At 41.5% G+C, this 25,327-nt stretch overlaps 1 protein-coding gene across 4 annotated transcripts in view; it reads left to right on the forward strand.

The window, feature by feature from the left end:
• The first annotated feature begins 6,927 nt into the window (after positions 1-6,927).
• TRIM44 (tripartite motif containing 44) overlaps positions 6,928-25,327 on the forward strand; it is a 109,390-nt gene continuing 90,990 nt past the window's right edge. Inside the window, exon 1 of one of the 4 annotated variants that reach the window (XM_058688641.1) lies at positions 6,928-7,962. In XM_058688641.1, coding sequence (XP_058544624.1) covers positions 7,294-7,962 — 669 coding nt within the window. In that variant the 5' untranslated portion in view covers positions 6,928-7,293. The remainder of the gene's footprint in view (positions 7,963-25,327) is intronic. The other 3 variants (XR_009249904.1, XR_009249905.1, XM_058688640.1) reach the window with 3 other exon arrangements.

Below are 25,327 nucleotides of genomic sequence, written 5' to 3' on the forward strand. Positions count from 1 at the left end.
TAGATAGAAGAAAATTAGAAATTTAGAAAATACCAAATGTCAAAGAGTAGATATCCAAGGTTTTAACAATCACAGCATTGGGGGGAAAGAAAGAGAGAAAGAGAGAAAGAGAGAAAGAGAGAAAGAAAGAAAGAAAGAAAGAAAGAAAGAAAGAGAGAAAGAAAGAAAGAAAGAAAGAAAGAAAACGGAGCGCCTGGGTGGCTCAGTTGGTTAGGCATCTGCTGATTTCGGCTCAGGCCGTGATCTCATGGTTCGTGGGTTCGAGCCCTGCATAGGGCTCTGTGCTGACATTGTGGGGCCTGCTTGGGATTCTTCTCTTTCTCCCTCTCTTTCTGCCCCTCCCTGGCTTGTGCTCATGCTCTCTTTCTCTTTCAAAAGTAAATAAATAAACTTAAAAAAAAAAAAACAACAAAGAATTCTTGAGTGTCCTGTGTATGTAAAGTTTAACACATACACAAAACGATAGAATAGTTTTTAAAGATACATACATTTTCAAGGACATTTATTGAACACAGAGAGAGTTTCTGTCAGAAGAAGTTGGGGGAATGGAAGTGAGGTTTGGAGAAAGGGAAAATAAAATAAAGTTAAAACTAAATGAAATGAAATAAGAAAGCTCTCTTGCACAGATTAAAGGTGGATTGTGATCTGTGTAGCGTGATTAGCTCATCTGCACCTGAGTTCCAAAATAAATAAATGGAGAGAACAAGCCTCGGGGAGATTTCCCCTCATAATCTCTGATTTACAAGGTAGTGCACTAACTGCTGAAACACAAAGTCTTTAATTAGTTCCTGTCCATAGGTGACTGCTTTTCCAACTGGAGTAACGGAAGGCAAATTTGGGGATTTTTCTCACTCCCCAAGTACTGCTCTTACAGATGATTAAGTGTTCGCCCTTGTTCCCTGCAGCCCACTCAGATAAAAGCCAAGACCACCCCTACGAAAACATTTCCAAGGAGAGAAGTTTGAAAATATAATTTTGACAAAAAAAAAAAAAAAAAAAAGAATTAGCATCACCCAGGGATTAGGGAGCTGGCTTGAAGACCACACAGGAAGTCAGAGATTAACTCACAATTGACTGGATATTCTTTTTTTTTTTTCTTTTTTTAAATTTTCATCGTTTATTGCTGTGAGTAGCATATCGCATATGCACACTTTTTATAAATTGTTTTGTTTTTTTGTGACCACATGTTCTTTAAAAAAGTTTTTTTAATGTTTATATTTATTTTGCGAGGGAAGGGCAGAGAGAGAGGGAGACACAGAATCCCAAGCAGGCTCCAAGCTCTGAGCTGTCAGCACAGAGCCCTGAGGCGGGGCCTAAACTCATGAACCTCTAGATCACGACCTGAGCTGAAGTCAGACGCTCAACTGCCAGAGCCACCCAGGCGCCCCTATGACCGCATGTTCTTGTAAATAACTTGCCTGGCATTTAATTTCCACATGTTAAAACGGGGACATCCACTGTCAGGGACTTTGTTGAAAGCCTCTGAAGAAAACCAAAACAAGTGTCTATGGAATCTTGAATTCTGAGTGTGAAGGGCATGGTGGTTATGAAAATCAGGTATTTGGGGGCACCTGGGTGGCTTAGTTGGTTAAGCGCCCAATTCTTGATTTCAGCTCAGGTCATGATGTTGTGGTTCATGAGATCGACAGGCTCTGATCTGATAGCACAGAGCCTGCTTGGGATTCACTCCCCCTCTTGCTGTCCCTCCCCTACTCATGCTTTCTTTCAAAATAAATAAATAAACTTAAGAAAAAAAGAAAATGAGGTATTTTTATTATTTGTTGTGGCTATTGGAGTTATTTAACACTACTAAGCAAGTAAAATACCAAATGAATGTAGTTAAAATAGCTCAGTCAGAGCTTGTCTGGGGTTGTCCTTACACATACTATTTTTTTTTTTTTAAAGGGGAGAGGTGTTTAGAGCATTCCAGTATCAGTAAGCAGTGAATCACTCGTAAGAACTGGATGAAATGAAAATATTCGGAAGAGTGTCGGGCCAATGCACCATTTTGGTATTCATCTTCAATGGAGTTCTGAGCAAAAGAAGAGGCTCAGGCATAGAGGCTTTCTTCTTTATACTTCGGTAGGGTTGGGATTGGCCAGGGGATAACATATTTCACTGCGCTGACTTTAATAGGATAAGGTGTTGGCTAATACGATAACAGCATGAGAGGAGATTTAGGTGATCTCAGGGGCTTGGGGCAGGGGGAATGAAACCAGTCACTAAAATGACAGTCTAATGATATAAGAATGGGACCAGCTGAGGGGGTGCAAAAGCCTTACCCGAAGCAGTGGACTTAGAAATTCTACACTGCTCCCTCTCAACTTCCAGATGTTTTTCTGAAATGAAATGTACCATGGTATGAATCTTACTAAACCCAGGTCATCTCTTGGGAACAGGTGAAGGGGATAGAAGTTGACGTCACAGGTGGAAGGGAAAGAGAGGTGAGGTTATGGGGAAGCAGTTATCACCTATTTATACCACAGGTGAGTCTGGTGAGATGGAGTTAGATCGGAGTTTGAATCCCAACTAGGCCAACTTCCGGCTGGGTAAACTTCAACAGGTTTCTTCACCTCTCTGCACATAGGTTTCCTCATGTGTGTAGAGTTCAAATGTCTAATAATTGAAGAGCTATCACCCATGTAATTAAGAGACACCTGTTTCTTCTAGGAATACAACATTTATTTCTACAAGTCCCACACACACAGGATGGTCTCAAATGCAAGCTTCCGTGTCCTCCACAGGAGTAGCAAGGAGTGTCTTCTGCCTTCCGGCAGTAGCATCTGGAGATGCCTTCCATGTGTTGCTAACCACATTGGGAAGACAGCACCAAAGCCAGTAAGTCAGCCCTCAAGATGATTCAGAGTTCTGGGGTAATTTATTATACACTCGTAAACAACGAATGCATTATTTTATTATGATGCATGAGGTGCTTCTGTAAGAGAAACCTGAAATGTTGGAGTGGCTTTGGAACTGGACAGTGGGGGAAGCTGGAAGGACTTGGGAGAGTGTGTCAGCAAAAGCCCTTAAAGTCTTGAAGAATCTGTGACTACAATCCTGATGGCCTTTGACAAGGCTGTAGATGAAGGCTTTAGGGGAAATAAGGAAAATGTTATTGAAAACTGGAGGAGAGGGGTCCTTGTAACACAGTGGCAGGAAGTTTAGCAACACTGTCATCTGGAGGGATGTAGAAAGTACAAAATGTGTCTAATTAATGGAGTGTTCTAGCTCAGTATATTTCCAGGTAGAGTGTTGAAGGTGCAGACTGATGTCTTCTTTCTTATTATAGCAAAATGTGAGAAGGAGAAAAATCTAAAGAAGGACTAAAAAGAAGCCCAGAACTTGGTAGACTAGAAAATTCCCATCTTCTCTAGATGACAAATAATGCTGAAATGAAGAAATGGTTTCCACTCAAAAATAAACTCTAGGATACTTCAAGGAGCACATCATCAAATAATGGATCTGACAGTGTGGCTATAAAACCCTTTGTTCAGACCTCAAAAAGATCTACAGCAGTGACTCAGAGAGAATCATTCAGACAAACAACAGGGATTCAAAGAAGCTGATGAGTGTTGTGCCTCAGCAGTTTTAGCAGAGGGACTCTCCAGAGTAGAGAACGGCTTATCCCAAAGAGAAGGGTATGGGTATGGCTTCTGTCCAATGGAGTGGTGCCTCAATTACATTCATAGGAAACTCAGAACATTTTAAAAGAGTTGTATTGGGAAATACAGAAATACTGCCAGCATGGACTAGGGGGACAGAGACAGTACAAAATGAAAAGGGGTCTTTCGGCCCCCTAAATTCTACTCGCAGGAAGCAGACTGATAAATTACTTAGCTGCACATATGGGCTACTTTTCACAGAAAAGTTAAGATGACTCAGAAAGTGGAATGAAGAGCCCACAGGGTAAAGTCAAAAGCCATAGAGAGCCATTCCCTGGCATAAGTAGGACTGAGCTCTAATCAAAGAATTTCTAACACGTGTCCAACTGGATTATAGGATTGCTGTGGACCAGTGACTCCTTTGTGTCTCCTGTCTTTTCTCCTTTTTGAACTGGAGTGTCTGTACCAGTTATCCTAAGCCTGTCCCACCATCGTTAAATTGGCAGTGTGCAGAAACATAATTATTCAGATGAAGGGGAACTACACTTGAGGGCTGCATTTAAGACACTAGAAGCTTCCTCCATAGCTGCACCTGATTTAAATGATAAAATTCTGGACTTTGAGCTGATGATGTAATGGGTCGAGACTTTTGGGCACCTTGGGAGGAAGTGAATGTGAATTGCATTTGAGAGAGATGTGAATCATTAGGGGTCCGACGGTAGCACATGGTAGCCAGCATCAAAAATGACCCAAAGATCCTCACTTCTTGATATTTATGCCCTTGTGTAGTATCTTCCCACAATGAATAGGGCTGATCTCTGTAACTAACAGGCTATGTCAGAAATGATGATGTGTGACTTCTGAGCTTAGAGCCATAAAAGACATTCCATCTTCTACCTTGCCCTCTCTCGGATCACTTGCTTTGGGAGAATTCAACTGCCATGTCATGAGGACACTCAAGCAGCCCAACTGAAAGTGGTAAGGCTTCCTGCCAACAGCCGAATAAGTGAGCTGTCTTCGAAGCAAATCTTAACATTTCTAGTCAAGCCTTTAAGTGACTACAGCCCCAGGCAACATCTTCACTGAAATCTCTTAAAAGATTGTGAGTTAGACCACCTAGCTAAGTGACTGCCATATTCCTGGCTCACAGAAAGTAGGAAATCATAAATGCTTACTGTTTTAAGCTGCTACTTTTTGATGTAATTTTCTAAGCAAAAACATTAATATAACAAAGTTTCTATCTCTGGATGCTCCCAAAGATTCCTGGGGAATCAGACCATTCTGATTTCTGTGCTGAGGGGGACAGAAGGTCCATCTCATGGAGTCAACCACACCCCATTACCAGAACTTTATGAAGTCCCTTTTTAACAATTCCATCAACTTCTGCCTCTAAGATCCTCTTATCGCAGAGAGTTCAAAGAAAGATTGTGAAATGTTAGATACTGAACTGCACAGTATGATCTTTTAACTTTCCCTCAGATAAAGTTAAGAACAAACAACAACAATAATAATGACAACAAAAGACACACGTCCCTCTCCACCAAAGACCCTGGACACAGAAATGTTCTCTTAAGACATTAAAAAATTGTTTTCACTGAAAAAAATATTTTCTAGCTGCGATAACATTATGTTTGTATAGGCTGCTGTTTCTTTTAAGCCTGGGGTGGTGGAAATTAGCAAGCAGGAAACACTATTCACTAGGTATACTATTGATGATATTTGAGTTGACATTTGTTGACTTTTTTTTTTTTTCAGAATGATGCATCAATCCCTGTTTCAAATGCAGGCACAGAAATGATTTCCAAAGAAATGAACTGGAGAAAGTAGAAATGCATATGGAATTGGAATAAAACAAACCTTCCTTCTGATCCCCCCCTACCCCCACCAAAATTCTATACAATTACTCTGAGGTTAAAAAAAAAAAAAAGATTTCAAAAACGTAAGTCTTGGACAAAAGCTGCACACAAATGAAGCATACATTACATATGTGAAGACATTAAAAATGATTTTAAATGATTTTTACCTCACCCCATGCCCTGGCATTTTGTGAAACTCAAATGGAAATCCCAGCTCAAAATTATAGAAGTGAATCAACGGAAAACAAACACCATTCCATTCCCCTCCATTCTGTTCAACCATACCTCAGCCTCTCCCTGGATTAGATCAAAATGTCCCTTTCCTCTCCTACATACAAAACAAAAGCTCTTAGTCTTGGAGAGACTTAGATATGGGGTAGAGGTTTAAGGGGGGGGGGTGCTTATACTACCAGCATCTAGCCAATAATGACTAGTGCATTAAAAATATGGTTAAAACTTCCTTCAAATATGGGCAACTAAATAGAATTTGAGCCAATAATAATAGTTAAAATGTAGTGAATACTTCTACAAGGCAGGCACCTTTACATTTCATCCACAAAGGAGCCCCAGCAGGTAGAGATTACCATTATTTCCACTTTATGTATGTTTTTAAAAAGCGAAACACAGAATGATCAATTAACTTCTTCATGATCACAAAGCCAATAAGTTGTAGTACTGAGAATTGGGAGCCCCCCGGCAGTGGATCTTCCAAAACTAGCTTTTAAAATGACACAAAAAGATCTGGTCCAATTCTTGGCACTTCAGAACCGGTTAATAAATAACAGTCCCTTTCATTTCTCTTGAATCCCAATCTGGATCTGGGCGGTCTCCTAACATAAAGCAAAATGACTGCACGTTGGAACTCTCACTGGACAAATCCTCTCTCCTCACTTGCTTCACCTGACATCTCAGCCAAACCCAAGGCAAGCAAGCTCTCAGAAAAAAAAAAAAAAAAAAAAAAAAAAAAGGCATTCAGGTTGCCACCCTAGAGATTCTGAGCCCCAGAGAAGCAGGAATGCAAATAGACTTTGCAAATAGACAAAGTATAGTATTGCCGTGGATCGAAAGTGTCTGTTTGCCCAGCCTGACTCTGAAATTCCCTGAGCCTAAAAGAACAAACACAACCCTTCCGGGGGCCCTCATAAAATCCCAACCGGTCAGGTTCGTCCGGTAAACAACACTCAGTCCTAGCACCTGGCGGAACACGGGGCGGTGGGGACTGGGACGGGCGGCGACCAACTTTAAGGACAGAGACCGCAGTCAATACCCACTTACACCTGCCTAGCGGCCTTGAAAAGTCAGGTTGACACCTACAGGGAGGGACCCTGGGAGGCGGGGCCCGATTCCCGCCTCGGGAGTGAGCGGGAGACCTCCTCCATCCTCCCCCTCCATCCGGGGCTGCCGAGCTCCCCCCCATAGAACGCGGAAAAGGGCCCTTGCCACTTTAAATGACTCAGGAAGTGAAAAGAGACCGCTGACAGGGAAAGGGAAAGCAGAACCGGGGCGGCGGGGCTGGCGGCGCGGCGATCTCGCCCCGGGCTGCGCGAGGCAGGAAGGCGCGCGGCGCGGGGGCCGACGGGGGCGCGGGGCCGCCGCGCCGGAAGTACCCGCGCCGCGGGAGGAAGCGCAGCGGGCGCCGAGCGGCGGAGCCGGCGGGAAGGCCCCTCGCCCCTACGCCTGGCGCGAGCGGGCGGCGGCGGCGCCGCGGCCCCAGGCCTGTCCCGAGACCCGGCGCGGCCAGTTCCTGGGACGGGACCCCTGCGGGGAGGAGGACGGGAGGAGGCCCCGCGGCGAGCTCGGAGGCCCAGCGGCCTGGGCCGCGTCACCGCAGCCACATGGCCTCCGGAGTGGGCGCGGCCTTCGAGGAGCTGCCGCACGACGGCACGTGTGACGAGTGCGAGCCAGACGAGGCCCCCGGGGCCGAGGAAGTGTGCCGAGAGTGCGCCTTCTGCTACTGCCACCGCCACGCCGAGGCGCACAGGCAGAAGTTCCCCAGCCACCACCTGGCCCAGTACGTCCACGGCGCCGCCCCGGCCTGGACCGCGGACGCCCCCGCGCAGGGCGACGCGAAGGAAGATGCCCAGGCCAAGGTGGAGAATGAGAGGGATGTAGAGAGCGAGGTGGGGGAGGAGAGCGAGTCCGAGGAAGACAGTGAATCCGAAGAAGAGAGCGAGACGGAGGAAGAGAGTGAGGATGAGAGCGATGAAGACAGTGAAGACGACAGTGAGGAAGAGATGGAGGATGAGCAAGAGAGCGAAGCAGAGGAAGACAACCAAGAAGGAGAATCTGAGGCCGAGGGAGAAACGGAGGCAGAAAGCGAATTTGACCCAGAAATAGAAATGGAAGCGGAGAGAGTGGCCAAGAGGAAGTGTCCGGACCATGGGCTCGATTTGAGCACCTATTGCCAGGAAGATAAGCAGCTTATCTGTGTCCTGTGTCCGGTCATTGGGACTCACCAGGGCCACCAGCTCTCCACCCTAGATGAAGCCTTCGAGGAACTAAGAGTAAGTATTGGGAGTTGAGAGCATAGGTCTAGAGGTCAGGACACCTGGGTGTCAACGTTCGCTTTCACCGTTACCCTAAAAAGCCAGTCTATGTAAGTTGTTGGGAGCAGTGCTTATTCCCCCTTTTTGGTTGAACTCCTTTGAGAATCAGATGAAAGTTCTGGACTCTGACCCAAGGGAAATATATGTACACACAAAGCTTAGTGTACACTTTTCTCTGGAAAATTGCAAGCCACTGGTCCCTGGATCCCAGGTGAAGCATTCCTTGGGAGTTTTGACTCCGTGTAAGCCAGTTCCCACAACATCACCCTGTTGAGCATAGTGCCTTGACTTGGTAAGGCAGTCTCTTTGCCTGCTTGAAAACACGGGAAACTGTGGTTTGGCCAGATGAGTCCAGGTAGTTCCTCTGTAGTGAGGAGACCGTCGGAGATGGTGCTATCCTATTAAGGTCATACACACCCTGAGTTTCTTTTAGGTTCTTCATGTGTGATACTTATTTGGAAAGGAAGATGAGAGGTTGGAGGCAAACTTGGAATGCAAGTGGGAGTCCCTGTGTGCTCCGTCTTGATGGGAGGGCAGGACCTTCTATTTTGGACCTTGCTAGTCCCCTGGATGTGTTTGGAAAGTAGTAGACATTAATCAATATTTGCTGGGCGAATGGATTTACAAGTGATTTGCCTTTTATTTATATTGTGGTTATTTACAGCCAGTGAGAGAAATCGCTGGAGTTAAGTAGGGAGGAAACCGAATGATCAAGTTATTAGTGAATGTTGTCATATTATGATGACTGGTTTCCTTAGGCAACCTTGCAATTGCAGGCAATGGAATAACAAATACTTGGTTAATGAGTATCTCTTTTATTGAGATTTTCCCTTTTTTATTGTAAAATATGCAGTGTGTGAAAACGTGCACAGTCTAACAAGTCATTATGGAGCAAATTCTGATGTGACCTCTATCCAGATTAAGACATAGAATATTAGTAGCAATATTGAAGCCCAGTGTCCTTTCCAATTATAACCAGTTCCCATTCCCAGTAACCATTATCCAACTTCTGAGGTGGTATTTCCTTGCTTATCTATCCATGCATCCATCCATCCATCCATCCATCCATCCATCTGTCCACACATTCTTAAACTTACTTGAACTTGACACAATTGATATCATATCGTTATTGTGCATTCTTTTGAGTTATGCTTCATTTTTTCAACATTGTGTTTCTGAGATTTGTCCCGTGGGTGGCTGTGGTTTGTTCGTTTCCATTGTTGTGTAGAATTCCATTTTATGGCTGTGCCACAAGTTACCTGTTCTGTCAGTGATGGAAATTTGACTTAGAAATTCTGGAGTTTCTGCCTATCGTAAACAATGTTGGTATGGACATTCTTGTTCAAGTCTTCTGGTGCATATCTGCATATACTTAAATGGAATATAAACCTAGGAGTTAGATTGTCCGGTCACAGACTGTGCATATCTTAAATAATACCAGATGTTGCCAATTATTTTCTAAAGTGGTTGTACCAATTTACATTGCCAGGAAAGGTATGTGAAAATTCCTGTTGTTCTGTATCTTTAGGACTTACTATTATAGAATTTAAAATTTTTGTCAATTTTGTGGATATGTGATAGTATCTTCTTGTGGTTTAAATTTGTATTCCTCGGGGCGCCTGGGTGGCTCAGTCGGTTAAGCATCCGACTTCGGCTCAGGTCATGATCTCACAGTTCGTGAGTTCGAGCCCCGCATCGGGCTCTGTGCTGACAGCTCAGAGCCTGGAGCCTGCTTCACATTCTGTGTCTCCCTCTCCCTCTGCCCCTTCCCTGCTCATGCTCTGTCTCTCTCTGTCTCAAAAATAAATAAACATTAAAAAAAATAAAATAAAAAAAATAAATTTGTATTCCTCTAGTTACTGAGGACTTTGTGTATCTTTTGTATTTCTCCTTTGGTGAAATACCCTTTCAGTTTTTTTGTTTATATTTCTATTAGGTTGTCTTTTTCTCATTAACTTATAGGCGTATTCATATATTTCTTTGACTTCTTTGTTGTGTATATGGGTTGCAAATATCTTCTCTGTTTTTTAAATTATGTCTTGGGTAGAAATTCATTTTAATGTAGAATTTATCAATAATTGCTTTTATTGTTAGTGCTTTTGTGTTTTATTTCACTTAGTATTGATTTCTGTGTGGTGGAAGTAAGGACTCTATTTCATTTTTTCCCTATACAGGTAGCCAATTGCTCTAGCAACATTTATTGAAAAGTCTGCCTTTTCTACACGGATTTGCTATACTACCTGCCTATATGTGTGTGAATGTGTTTCTTGGGTCTTCTATTCTGTACCATTGATCTGTTAGTGTATCCCTGTGTGAAAAACATGTTTCCTTAGTTATCATAGCTTTGTAACAAGACTTAATATCTGGTAGAGCAAGTACTTCCACTTGGTTCTTCTAGATGGGTATCTCAGCCAGTCTTGGCCTTTTATATTTCTTAGAATCAAACTGTAGCCTGCAGGACATTTTTTGTATTGCATTTAGTGTATAAAGCAATATATGAAGAATTAACATCATTACAAGATAAAGTCTTCTGGTATGTTTGTTTCGGTCTAAATTGCTTCATGATAAAGTTTTATAGTTTTTTTTTTTTTCTGAAAGATCTTGTACCTCGTTGTGAAATTTATTCCTGGACACTTAAAACTTTATAGTATTGTAAAAAAATTACATTTTTAAAAATGTTTATTTACTTCTGAGAGAGAGAGACAGAGCATGAGAGGAGGAGGGGCAGACACACACACGCACGCACACATAGAACAAAGCAGGCTCTAGGCTCCCGAGCTGTCAGCGCAGAGCCCTACACGGGGCTGGAACTCACAAACTGTGAGATCCTGACCTGAGCCGAATTTGGATGCTTAACCAACTGAGGTGCCCCCAAAACTTGTTTTCTAATTGTATATAGGAGTATGATTAACTTTTATGTATTGATTTTTGTGTTAAAATGTCTGCTAAATTCTCTTAAATATTCTAATAATGTGTAGATTTATTCTACATACATGACCTTATTATTTGCAAAGAGAGACACTTTTTGTTTCTTTCCAATCCTTATATGTGTTTTTTCTTGCCTATTGCTTCAGATAGAACTTCCAATATAATGTTGAATGTAAGTAATAGTGGGTATTGTGGTCTTGTTCTAATTGATGAATAATTTACAACATTTCACAAATAAGTGTGGTAATATATTTATATATTATATATATCACAGATATATTTCATCAGATTAAGAAATTTTCCTTTTTTTTTTTAATGTTTATTATTTGAGAAAGAGACAGAGAACAAGCAGGGGAGGGGCAGAGTGAGAGGGAGACACAGAATTGGAAGCAGGCTCCAGGCTCTGAGAGCCCGATGCGGGGCTCGAACCCACAGACTGCGAGATCATGACCTGAGCTGAAGTCGGCCGCCCAACCGACTGAGCTACCCATGTGCCCCAAGAAAGTTCTTTTTAATCCTAGTTTAAAAATTTTTCTTAATATTGAATGGATACTGAATTTTGAATGGTTTTCTTGCATCTATTGGGATGTTCATGTGATTTTACTTTTTTACTATGTTGATGTGGTGAATTATATGAATTGATTTTTTCAATTAAATTTAAAAAAGTAATATGTTCACATGTCTCAAAAGTCTCTTGTTCACCCTTGTACCTTTCACGTGGTGCCCCCCCCCCCATGACTATTGGTAACCACTTCTATTAGTTTCTTGCTAAGTTTTCAAATGTTCTTGTATTTGTACACAAAAACACAGGGGTGTGCATATATATGGTCTTATTTCCATCCCTTCATGTCATTATTATTATATTTTACAATTAAAGCAACGTTGCATTTGTGGGAGAAACACAACTTGGTCATGATGAAATATCTTTATGTTTTTAAATTTGGCTAATTAATAATTTATCTGGATTTTTTCACATATTTATGGGAGAAATTAGCTTATAATTTTTTTTTTTGTACTGTCCTTATGAGATTTTGCTATCAAAGTTATGTTGGCTTCATGAGTTGTCAGCACAGAGCCTGACACAGGGCTCAAATCCATGAACTGTCAGATCATGACCTGAGCTGAAGTCAGACACCTAACCAACTGAGCCACCCAAGATGCCCCCTTTCTATGGTATTTTTGATTATGGATTCAATTTCTTTAATGATAATAGGTCTGTACAAGTTGTCTGTTTTTCCTCAGGTCAGTTTTGAAAAGTTACATTTTACCATAAGTTTGTCCATTTTGTCTCACTTTTTAAATGTATTAATATAAATTTGTGAATCATATGCTCTTATTGTCTTTCTTCATATTGTAACTATTCTCTTTATTCCTTTGAGAACAGTGAATATGTTGGTCATAATCTGTTTTTGATTATTCTAGTATGTGAAGACTTTGTGGATCCAGTATGTGAACACTTTGATGGTGTTTTTCATGTTTATTTCCTTTTGTGCTTTGTTATGCCTGCATAGCTTCTCAATGCCTTTGAAAAATTATTTGTGGCGATTTCCCAAGCCTTGGCACGAAGCTGTATTCTTCGGCATTAAGCTATATTCTTCGAAAGAGGATTTGAATTTGCTTGTGCAAAGGCCTGAGGGTACAATTTGTTTAGAACCCCCTTAAACTAAATTAATTGCTTGAGATTTCCTGGACCAAATTTTTAGGAGGTACCTGCCCACGTTTACAACTTCTTAAAGATTCTACTTTCATCCATTCCCACAGCTCCTCACCCCCTTTCGTTCAGCTCCAAGGCAACACTCCCACAGTCCCCTTTGGAGGGTGAGATAGTGAAAGGTTTACTTTAGTTTGTCTTTACTCTAGGATTTTACTCTTTGGCAGTTGTGAAAGCATCTCAGGTCTATGTGGATAGGGTCTCTTTTAAATGTCTCACTCTGGGAGAAACCTGGCTGGCTCAGTTGGTAGAGCATCTGACTCTTAATCTCAAGGTCATGAGTTTGAGCCCTATGTTGGTATAGAGATTACTTTAAAAAATAAAAATAAAAAAAAATCTCACTCTGAGCATGTCATCAACTTTGCTTTCTCTTACCTTCTCCTCAATTTGCACCCCCAGTCAAATGTACAACCCATTTTATTTCGGATCAGTGAATGTGCTCAGATCAAGAGCTGCTTCCCAGGGACACCTGGGTAGCTCAGTCAGTTAAGCATCGGACTCCTGGATTTGGCTCAGGTCATGATCTCATGGGTTCAAGCCCTGGGTCGGGCTCTGTGCTGGCAGCACAGAACCTGCTTGGAATTCTCTTTTTCCCCCTCTGTCTGTCTCTCCCCCACTCACACTGTCTCTGTGTCTTTCAAAATAAATAAAACAAAAAACAAGAGCTCCTTCCTGTACTCTTCTTATGTTAACGTTGGAGTATTGCTAACTAAACTATGGACATTATTACAGTTCCACCAGTTTTTCCTTTAATGACTTTTGTACCAGGATCCTGTGGTCACATTACATTTTTTGCTTTTGATGACCTTGATAGTTTTGAGGAGTGCTAGTCCGGTGTTTTGTGCAATGTCTCTTAGTTTGGATTTGTTTGATGTTTTTCACATGGTGAAACTGGAATTAATTGGGTTTTGGAGGATATAAATGATCTCTTTTGCTTTGCTTTTTTTACTTAGTATGTCTGGGAAATAATAGATAAATCTGTTTATTTATTTACAGGTACATATACTCCGTTGTATATCATTTGTTAAATTCTTTTTTTAAAATATTTTTAAAATTTATTCTTGAGAGATAGAGAGAGACAGAGCATGAGCAGGGGAGGGGGAGAGAAAGGGGGAGACACAGAATCCGAAGCAGGCTTCAGGCTCTGAGCTGTCAGCACAGAGCCCGACGCAGGGCTTGAACTCACGAACAACGAGATCACGACCTGAGCTGAAGCTGGATGTTTAACCGACTGAGCCACCCAGGCGCCCCCATTTGTTAAATTCTTAGTTTATAATGTATTTTTCAACTCCAGAATGCTTATTTGTTTATTTTTAAAAGATCTTGTAAAAGATCTTTTGGGGTCTGATTTTATGTCACATTTTCATAATTCTTCTCATGTCTCATGATTTTTCATCTAATACTAGATATTGTGTTTAAAAGAACTGGGGACAGTAGTATTTTCTTTTTTGTCCCTCAGAAGGGGTGTATGCTATTTATTCTATTAGGCAGCTAGGATGAAGGGCTAATTATTTTGATCCAGTAAATATTTGAGCTTGATCAGAGTTTAGTTACAGCTTTAGTTTCAGTTCACTCTGGTTTCAGATGTTTTGAGGCCAACGTACATTTGCTTATTGGAAGAGAGTAAGGCTCTTGGAATATTAAAAGTAGCATAGCATGGGGGCACCTGGGTGGCTCAGTTGGTTAAGTGACCGACCAACTTCGGCTCAGGTCATGATCTCTCAGTTCCTGAGTTCCAGCCCCACATCGGGCTTTGTGCTGACAGCTCAGAGCCTGGAGCCTGTTTTGGATTCTATGTTTCCCTCTGTCTCTGCCCCTCCCCCACTCTCTCTCTCTCTCTCTCTCTCTCTCTCTCTCTCTCAAGAATAAAGATTAAAAAAAACTTTTTTTTTTTTTAAGTAGCACAGCATGGGGCGCCTGGGTGGCTCAGCCGGTTGAGCGTCTGACTTTGGCTCAGGTCATGATCTCACGGTCCGTGAGTTTGAGCCCCGTGTCGGGCTCTGTGCAGACAGCTAGGAGCCTGGAGCCTGCTTGAAATTCTGTGTCTCCCTCGCTTTCTGCCCCTCCCCCACTCATGCTCTGTCTCTCTCTCTCTCTCTCTCTCTCTTCATCTCCCTCTGTCAAAAATAAACATTAAAAAAATATTATAAAAGTAGCACTGCATGATGATGGTGAGAGAACAGGATCCATGTTCCACTGCATTCATTCATTCAGCGAGTATTTATGGAGTATAGGCCAAGGACAGGTGCTTTCTAAGTATTGGGGATATAGCAGTGAGCAGTGGAAAAAGCCCCTATATCTGTTGCAGCTAAGAAAATAGAGAAAAACAGATAAGCAAATATACATGTAATAAGTGTTGTAAAGAAAAATATAAAACAGTGCAGGATTAGAGAGGGACAGAAATTAGCTTTGCTGCTTGCTTTTTGACATTGGGCAAGCTGTTTGGCTACACTTCTGTATCTCTAAAATGGGTATAACGTTATGAAATAAAGTAAAATAGGATTTGGGGGCACCTGGATGGCTCAGTCGGTTAAGTGTCTGACTTCAGCTCACATCATGATTTGCAGTCTGTGAGCTCGAGCCCCGTGTGCTGACAGCTCAGAGCCCGGAGCCTGCTTGGGATTCTGTGTCTCCCTCTCTCTTTGCCCCTCCCCCGCTTACACTCTGTCTCTCTCTCAGAAATAAATAAACATTAAAACATTTTTAAAAATAAAATGATTTTGATGTGAATAAAATGGTTTAGCTTGTGATAAGACACTTTAACAATGCTTAACACATTGTAAGTTCTCAGCAAATGTTAGCTGCTATTTTTATTATTAATATAAGGAATGTAGTGAAATACACGTTCTGAGTTGAGAGGAGTTTGTATAATATATGTTTTGGTAGCTTCATGCCTAGCCAGGCTGTGAGTGTCTGGTGTTGGTGGTAAAAGGCCAAATTGTTGCCAAGGGTTGCTGACACTTAGAGGAAAGCAAACTTAAGAATAGACAGAGAACCAAGGCGGTTGTCAAGCAAGAGGGGACTGAGGAGAGGTTATTGGAAGGCTAGGCCAAAAGAACTAAAGTGAACACTTTGTTTTGTTTTTTTTTTTTAATTTTTTTTTTTTCAACGTTTTTTATTTATTTTTGGGACAGAGAGAGAGACAGAGCATGAACGGGGGAGGGGCAGAGAGAGAGGGAGACACAGAGTCGGAAACAGGCTCCAGGCTCCGAGCCATCAGCCCAGAGCCTGACGCGGGGCTCGAACTCACGGACCGCGAGATCGTGACCTGGCTGAAGTCGGACGCTTAACCGACTGCGCCACCCAGGCGCCCCTAAAGTGAACACTTTGAAGGGACAAGATTAACACCTAGTCCCTGAAGTGATTTTTAAAGTCTTGCCTTTTCTCCTATGCTGTATTTATTTCCATTTGGATCCAGAGGATTCTGTCTTCAAAGAATTTTGTGGGTCCAAATTTGAATTGAACATGTGTTCCAGCTTTATCATAGAAATATAGTTACACAGCCCAAATTATGATCTCTCATCTGGGTCATAACCTCTCGTCCAGATACGCAGGTTTTTCTTACCATAATTTCTGGCCCTGAAAATGGGTCATTGGGTCTGACAAAGGAACTCGATCTGGCTTATGGATTTAGTCACATGAAAATTCTTATATTGTCAAGGGGATTTGCATTCATAGCTGCGTTAATGAATCATTTTTGTTAAACAAAGAAGTGCAATTAGATATACTCAGAATTCTAGACCAGTAGTTTAAAAAATTGAACACAACTTACAGTAGGGGAAGTGTGCTTTATACTGTAACCTTGCTTAGACACACGCACATACACACTCCTTTAACTAACTCAAATGGAACATGTATGGCTTACCAGATACGATGTTTTCTGTTTTTGTTCTGTTCAAAAAAGGTCTGGATTCTCCCGCTAAGTTGATTGTATTGCACATTAATGGGTTATGTCCTGTGACTTGAACAGTACATGTCTAGCTCACTCGAGGATCACTGAGGAAAAGGTAAGTTATAAAATGGCTGAGACAAGTGGTGCAGAGTTCAGCAAGTGCTTATGAGCATCTGTAGAATTCTTAACATGGCTTTATTATGGATAGATCAAATGATTTGAAGCCACACCCTCTGCCCTCGAGTGTGTCTTTAAGATGGGTATTTGGGGAGAAGAATGTTGGGTTAAGTGACATTGGGAACAACTGCAGAGAAGAGCTGGTGAAGGGGCACTAGTAGTGGAAGGTTAGAAGGATATACGCATATGCTCAGAACAGCTGTGGCTCTGGAAGGCCTGGAGTTGGAGGTAGGTCACTGCTACATCCTATAATGGTCCATGACTCCGGCTCTTCAGTCAGCTAATAAGAAGCAGCTCTGGTGGGGAGGCAGAAGCTTGAAGGTCTGCTGAAATGGACCTGTTTATATTATTTTTAATTCTCTGAAAGATTTGGGATATCTTTTTTTTTAATTTTTAATATTTTATTTATTTATTTATACCTATGTTTATTTATTATTGAGAGACAGAGCATGAGCATGGGAGGGACAGAGAGAGAGGAGGAGACACAGAATCTGAAGCAGGCTTCAGGCTCCGAGCTGTTAGCACAGAGCCTGATGCAGGGCTTGAACTCACAAACCCTGAGGTCATGACCTGGGCTGAAGCCAGATGCTTAACTGACTGAGCCACCCAGGCGCCTCTTGATGTTTATTTTTGAGAAAGAAAGAGAGAGAGTGCATGCACACGAGCGGGGTGGGGGGGGGGGGGAAGAGAGAGGGAGACAGAATCTGAAGCAGGCTCCAGGCTCTGAGCCGTCAGCACAAAGCCTGTCGTGGGGCTTGAACTCACAAATCACGAGATTATGACCTGAGCTGAAGTCGGATGCTTAACCGACTGAGCCACCCAGGCACCCTTGGGCTAACTTCTAATAAAACCATGAAGCATTAGCTGTGTAGTGGTTCAGTGTCTTATTTATTTGTTTAGAATAAGACAAACTAAGATTAAGGTAAAGAGAATGGCTTCCTACCAGTTCCACCCCAGTGGTTCGTTCTGTGAAAAGTTTGTGAGAGGCCTGTAGTTCTGGGATTCCCTATATGATCATGTCTGTCCTCCAAAATGTAATTTCTGACCCTGTAATAAGTCTTGGAGTTCTGCAGTGAAGAGGACTGACAGGGCCCCAGCTTTCATGGACTTTACTCTCTAGCTGGGGAGAAAGAGAGGTAATTTTGGATGGTAGTATGTAGTATGAAATCTTTGTCAAGTCATAGTAGTCAAAGAGTGAGTGGCATGGCAGCAGAGGGTTATATTTTGATGAGGTAGTCATGGAAGGCATCTGTGGGCATATGACATTTGGGCAGAGACCTGAATTTATGAGATCTAGGGAAACTCTTCTGTTGTGTTACCAATTGAGTACTGCTTTTGCAAAATTCAGTGATTCGTGGCAGATATGATTGCTTTGGTTCATATAAATTTTTTTTTTTTTTTTCCAACGTTTATTTTATTTTTTGGGACAGAGAGAGACAGAGCATGAACGGGGGAGGGACAGAGAGAGAGGGAGACACAGAATTGGAAACAGGCTCCAGGCTCTGGGCAGATGGCTCAGCCCAGTTCGGGCTCGGGGCTCGAACTCATGGACCGTGAGATCGTGACCTGGCTGAAGTCGGACGCTTAACCGACTGCGCCACCCAGGCGCCCCTATTCATATAAATTTTCATAAAGGGATAGTTGACTCTTGAAGTAAGAAGAATAACATTATTCTAGCAGTTGTAATGTTCTGTTAGCACAGAGAAAATATTACCCTATGGAGGGAGTATGAGCTGATGGGGATCCCTTTTACAACACTTTATTAGGGGATTCAACATCCCCTAAGGCAGTGCTTCATTAAAGAGAGCCTGGAGGGCTTCTGCGGGGTTAAATGCAGGGAAAAAGCCATCTCAGTGTGTCCTGTTAAAGAAATGGACTTTTTGTGCATGAAGGAATGAAAATTATACCTTGTAATATAAAAATTAAAAAAAATTCCGGGAGAAGAGTGGTTAAGGTAGAAGGAATGGTGAATGCAAAGGTTCTAAGGTAGAGGTGAACTTGGGGTATTGGAGGGACAACAAAAGGTCATTATGAAGTAGAGTGGAGTGAAAGAGGAGTAGAAGGTGAGGTCAACAAAGTAAACAGTGTGTTCCTTACCTCGGTGCCACGTTTCTGAATCATCTGTGGAGGTGATTGTTTAGAAAATACCTGGATTGGCTCTCTCCCAGCCAGTTAAATCAAATCAAGATCTCTGGGAATGGTCAGGTATTTTGTAGAATGTCCTTTATTCGGATTTGTCTTGTGTTCGTCTCATGATTAGACTGGAGTTAGTAGTTTTGGGAAGGAAGACCTCAGAATTAAGGGTACACACTATCAAGATGACTTATCACTGTTGGTGTCTGGGAGACAGAATGGATTAATAGCTGGTAGTTATATAATAGGTGCCAGGCACTGTTCTAAGCTCTTTATATATATATTAAATTGATCCTTGTAACAACCCTGGAGGTACATTATTATCTCTATTTTAAAGAAAAGTGAAACTTAGTCATAGAGAGTTCATATAACTTGCTCAGAGTCCTACAATTGGAAAGTGAGCGAGCTTAGCCAGGAGTCTTAACAGCTGACTCTTCACAGAAAAGGTCCAGGCTTCTCCTTTTCTTTCTCCCAAGAATCCAGTGCCCTCTTTTTCTCTTCCCTGACCTTTCAATCAAAATAGAATGGGTTGGGGTGTTTGGGTGGCTCAGTTGGTTGAGTGTCTGACTTGATTTTGGCTCAGATCACGAGCTCATGGTTCGTGGGATCGAGCCCCACATCTGCACTTTCAGTGCAGAGCCTGCTTGGGATTCTCCCTCTCTTTCTCTCAAAATAAATAAATAAACTTTACAAACAAAACCAGAAAACAAAATAGAGTGGGTTAATGGGCATTTTATATTTTTAGATTATTGCTTTTCAGGGTAAGGTTGCTGATGCAGTAGTCTTATAATTCTTAAACCCCTCTGAGAATTAAGGACTGTGTGCCTGTGGCACCAGCTTCTCTTAACTACAGCCTGTAGCATGGAAGTCGCCCTACCTATTCACTGGTGCACCCACTTCTTCTCTTCCCTTGCGTCCGACCCAGGACTGAGAAGCCAGAGGTGGATCTGTGTCAGTGCTCATTGTGTCTTCTGCTTGAAATAACAGTTCAGCCTGAGATGACCAGCTCAGTTTCACATTCCTGTCCCTGTTGGTTATTTTATATCCAGAGCCAGAGTCTAAACGTATGTGACAGGAAGAAGCACAGATGCTCACGGACCTCTCAGAAGAGGGGAAAGAATATATACAAGGAATAGGTGAAATGAAAGCTTCAGTCCTGATATGTGGGGTAGAGATGAGAATGGGGGAAGAAACAGAACTGTGGCCCTAGGAGACTTAAATCCCTTGTATGTGTGTTTTGTGTGTGTGTGTGTGTGTGTGTGTGTGTGTGTGTGTGTGTGTATCACTATGATCAGGATCAAGCCAACGTGGCATCAAAGAAAAAAAATACCAATATTGATACCCTTTTTAGATGTCACAAAATAAATCAAGAATGAAAAAAACAAAATTCTTCAAATATGCTAAAGCTCTCTCCATAATGTAGGCCAAATAACCATATTCTTATTCAACATTTCATTATGTGCTAAACTTAGTTCAGATGTGTTTAGTCTTTGATCAGGTAGCAGGGTAACCCTTTAACTTCAGTAAAAGATTAAAGAAGACATTCATTTTAATGTGTACAAACTACAGCATATAGTTAGCTTATTGTTAAAGACTGGTATTTTTAAGTTAATCTTATTTATCTGAGTAATTTTTGAGTCATTTTGGTGAGCTGTATGATGTATATTGAGAATAAAGACAAGTTTTTGACATTAGGAAGCTTATAGTCTAGTAGGAGAGATAGTCTTCATGTGCTTGTTTGTGTGTAAATGTTAGAGGAGAGGTACAAAAAGTATGCTATGGGGGTTCAAAGAAAAGAGAAATTAACTTCATCTGTAAGCATGGAATTAGGAAAGATTTCTTGGCAGAAGTGGTATTCGAGGTGGAAAGGATGGATAGGATTTTACTAGGTAAATACAGACTAGATACTGTTAGGTACCCCTTCTCTATGTTCCCATAGCAACAGCCTATGCATATTTACTGTGGTATTAAATACCGTACTGTATCAGTGTTATATCTTTTCATGTCTAATGTGGGTTATAAACTCTTCTAGGGCCACTCTTCTATGTTATTTATCTTTGTGTTCCCAGTACCTAGCACAGTGCCTGTTGAGTAGTAGATGTACATATAATATTTGGTAAATATGTGATATGAAATATCTAGTCCTAGGGTGTCAATGAAAAACTGAAAGAGACAGTATTGCATGATTTAGTATATCAGTGTTTCCATTAATTCTGCTGCATCTAAAATAATGAAATAATTTGGAAGAATCCCAAATAATAGCAAAATCCAAAATAAAAGATAGATGTTTATTTCTCCCTGTGTCAAAGGGATGTGGATGTAAGCAGTCTAAGGCTAGTATGGAGGAACTGTGAAGTTATTAGGCATCTAGGCTGTTTCTAGCTCTGCTTTGCTACTTTTAGGGTGTAGTCATTGTCATGGACCAAGTTGACTACTGGTGTTCCAGCCAGCACATCCAGGTTCCAGGATAGCAGGCACAGGAAGGTGAAGAAGGGAACGCCTCTCCATTTTAAGGAAACCCTCTAGAAGTTGTATACATTGCTGCTTATGTTTCACTGGCCAGAATTCAGTCCTGTGGCTTTATCTAGTTGCAGGGGAGATGTTTTCTCTAGGCTGTGTCCAGCTAAAAGCTGGGGTCTGTTACTAAGGGAAAATGGGACAATAAATATGAAGGGCCAAGCAGTCTTGCATCAGTTGGCTTTGCAGTCTGTGCGTTTGAGTACTTATTAGCTGTGTCGTGTTGGATAATTCAGCCTCTCTGAGTCTTGGTTTCCTCGTCTGTAACATGGGCTATTAATTGTTTCTCCTTATTGGGTTATAGTGAAAAATAAACAAAGATCATACATGTAGAGAGGCTAGCATAGTGCCTGCAATATAATAAGCCCTCAGCAATTGGTAGGTCTTATTCTTATTACCATTATAAAGCCATCTAAGGTTCTGTTCTGAGTTCAATTCCAGACCGATTAGTCTGGCAGCAGTAGAAGTTCTGGACACCAAGTTTCTTTGGGTGAAAAGTGTTCAGCCTCCTCTCCTTCTGCTCCTTCTGCTCCTTCTGCCTGCTCTATTCTGGTGGCAAGATAGTCTGGTGAAAACCTTATCTTTGAGAAGAGGCTCCTGTATGTTTCAGTGTCCTGCTGGTGCCTTATGCACTAGCTAACCAAAACACAGCTGGTAGGTCTAATTTTAGGTTCACAAGTCTTGCTGGTTGTCCTCTTTAAATTCTGTTTTACATTCTGAACTGTGGGAAATTTTTATAGAAGCAGAGGGGAGGCAGAGGCAATACACCCTTTACTTTCTGGTTAGAAAATAGCCTCCATTTTCTCTCCAGTAGGGGAGAGGTAGTGTAGGCACCCCTCTGCTCTCCTCTCTGTTCTTTGGGTCAGCCTGAACCCTGGTAGGGTATAACCTGTGTTGAGTGGTAGACTCTGACTTAACGTGCACGAAGAATGAAAATGCTAATCTTTGGCTGAGGTTATAAAACTAAGGCGGTCTAGAAACTCTTGTCTGCTGTTGAATTTTGAGGCTCTTTCTGGAGATGAGAATATAATAATAATAGTTACTGAGTGGTTTTAGGTCAGGTGCTTTTCATTCATTATTTCAGTTGATCTCGGTACAACTCCCACAATAAGTTATATTATGGTTCTCATTTTACAGATGAAAAAACTGATACTCAAAGAGCTTGAGCTTTGCAGAAGGTCACCTAGCTAATAAGTAGAAGGACTAGCATTTGAATCCAGGTCTGATACCAAAGTACATGTTCTTTCCACCACCTCCTGTTCCCTCTACTCCCACGTTTTAATTATTCCCACTTAGATTTAAACTTGAATGTTGTACCAGCACATTCTGATGTTTACCTTCTGTATGAAAGCATTTAATACTTTCTGAGTATTCTAAAACTGTTCTTTCTCTTCTATCTGAAGTTTTACTCTTAGATATTTTACAAAGTATTTTGATTAATAACAGATCATTTTGTCATTTTTTTTCCATTTATCACTTCTCGAGTCTGGTACTTGGTACTTACTAGTCCCTCAGTATGTTGTTATTCAATTAATAATAACAAACAACAGTAACTAAAACTTATTGAGAACTTAGTATGTGTTAAGTTCCTTACTATAAGCTTCCCACGTTATCTTATTTAATTTTTATCACCGTTCTTTGAGGTAGAGTACTTATTGAGATGTTTTTATGTAGTGTTTAAAGTTAGTAGCGTGATGATTTTTTTCTTTGCTCTATTCGTTTAATCAGGTGTGGAGTATTTTTGGACAGCAGGGAATTTAACAGTAAGTAGTTCTAAGTCCCTGCTCTCATGGAGCTCGTATTGTATGAGCAAAACAGACATGAGGAAGTTCAACAGTAAATAGTATTTCAAATAATGATAAATACCGTGAATAAGAAACTAGGAGAAGGAGAGGAGACTGACCAGGATGGGGAATGAGAGGGAAGCTATTTAAGGATCTGAGGAGTTTTTTGAGGGTAGTGACTTGGGTAGAGTTAGAGCCAGTGATGGGAAGATCTGGAGGCATAGTGGTTCATGTGGAGGGAGTAGAATGTGAGGAGGCTCGAGGCCAGAATAAGCTTGCTGGAAGATAAAAAGGATGGCTGGAGAATAAATGAGTAAGGGTAGGGGATGAAGGAACAATAGTAACAGATAAGGTCTGATTACCTTGATGAGGTAGGCCATGATGAGGATTGAGTGCCATAGACTGTTTAAGAAAGGGTGTGAGCAACATGGCCTGTGTTCTTACGGTTTCACCACCGTGTCTGTGTGGAGAACGGCCGGTAGGGTATCGAGAACGGGGGCGGTGTTACTGCTTGGCCCGAGGAGTAGTGTGGACGGTGAAGAGTAGTTGGAGGCGGCAGATGTTCTAGAGTTAGGTTTAGAAAGACTTGGTGGTGGGTTCCTTAGACCAAGAAATGATTTTGGATCTGAGCAACTGTATGAAGGTGGTCGCCCAACATAGGAGTGGACTTGGAGCTGGAAAATCAAGTCATGTTGAAGACAGTAAAGAATTTTTATGCATGGCGTGGTGATACAAAAACTCAGCTTCATTTCCTTTTGACAAGGCTTTGCTTTCTGATTTGACTCCTTAGGAGGACTTGTCGTATATTCTGTCTTTAGCCCTCTTCCACTGTTTTTCCCAAAAAAACTCTTTTTGTAAAAATAACAAAGTTGGGTTGATTTTTTTTTTTTTTTTTTTTTTTTTTAAAGCATGTTACCAACACAAGGCCAGTGGGATAGGAAAAAAACCAAAACAGCCAGCCAGTGTGCTTTCTGAACTCGGTATCTTCTGATTTTTTTGTAATGCAGAAGTCAATACTTAGGAACCAGTTGAGGATGTTTAAGTGATTAACATTTGCATTTCTACTGACAGATTGTTCTTTTGGTGTCCAGCTGGTTATTGACATTAGACTAGACTAACTCCCATAAAACTACAGAGATACTTCTTGTCAAGAGACAAAAGTCAAGAGATACTTCTTGAGCTCTGATGCCACTTTCACCTACCATATTCCACCTTTGTTTCTGCCCTTACGCTTTTTCAAAGGACATTTACATTAGAATGAGCTACATTATTTTTTTATTTTGGAGGTGACTGGATGGACATGTGTTGATGAGGTGTTCTCAACCCCTGTGAAGAAAGACCTCCCAACTTTTGGTGTTCAAATACGAGGACCCTTAGAGGTAGAGAACTTTTCAGTGTTGCCTCCAGGGACAGCCACTTCAGATGTCTGCAGGACCAGGAAGGTAATGTAAATGAGAGAAGCCAATGAGGGTGACTATGGCAAACTGGAGAGAGCTTGCCTGGTAGAAGGCAGATAGCTGGTCCTTACTCAGCCGGTTGCTGCTGTATGAGAATGGAAGCCCAGTATAAATCAGGTCTTTTAGATTTTCCAAAGAAGCTAGAATTGTGTTTTGTCCTCGACAGAACACGATTCTAGCTTATCTCCTGATTTTTAAATGCTGGCAACTAATTTAAAATTCCCAGTATGCTATGTGGGACAACACTCTAAAAAGTAAAAAAAAAAAAAAAAAAAATTCTGTAGGCTGCAGGCTACAAATTTGTAGATTCTGATTTGGTCCATTTTCTTTATTCACATATTGAGAAACAGAAACCCAAAGATATAAAATGACTTTCCCAGGCTCACACTGTGGTTAGTAGCAGAAGTAGGACTAGAACCTGGGTCTTCTTTCTTTGTGTGCAATTGTCTTTGCACTAGGAAAGTTAAACTTTTTTGGTGCTCTGAGGAAAACTAAGCCCCTTTCCCTAGAAAAGTGCAGTACATTCCAAATTTTGCATACAATTTTAGGGATTTCTAACTCCCTGGAATCGTTACATGAACACCAGGTAAAGAAACCTCTCTAGTACCTGCTGATTTATATGTTTGCAGTATAAGGGGAACAGTGCCCTAGTATTTATTTAATCAAACTCATGTAGAGAGGTACTTACGCTGTAGGCCTATCCTCCCTCCCTCACTCCCACCTT

Source organism: Neofelis nebulosa, chromosome 10 (assembly GCF_028018385.1).
Source record: "Neofelis nebulosa isolate mNeoNeb1 chromosome 10, mNeoNeb1.pri, whole genome shotgun sequence".
Lineage (NCBI taxonomy): Eukaryota > Metazoa > Chordata > Mammalia > Carnivora > Felidae > Neofelis > Neofelis nebulosa.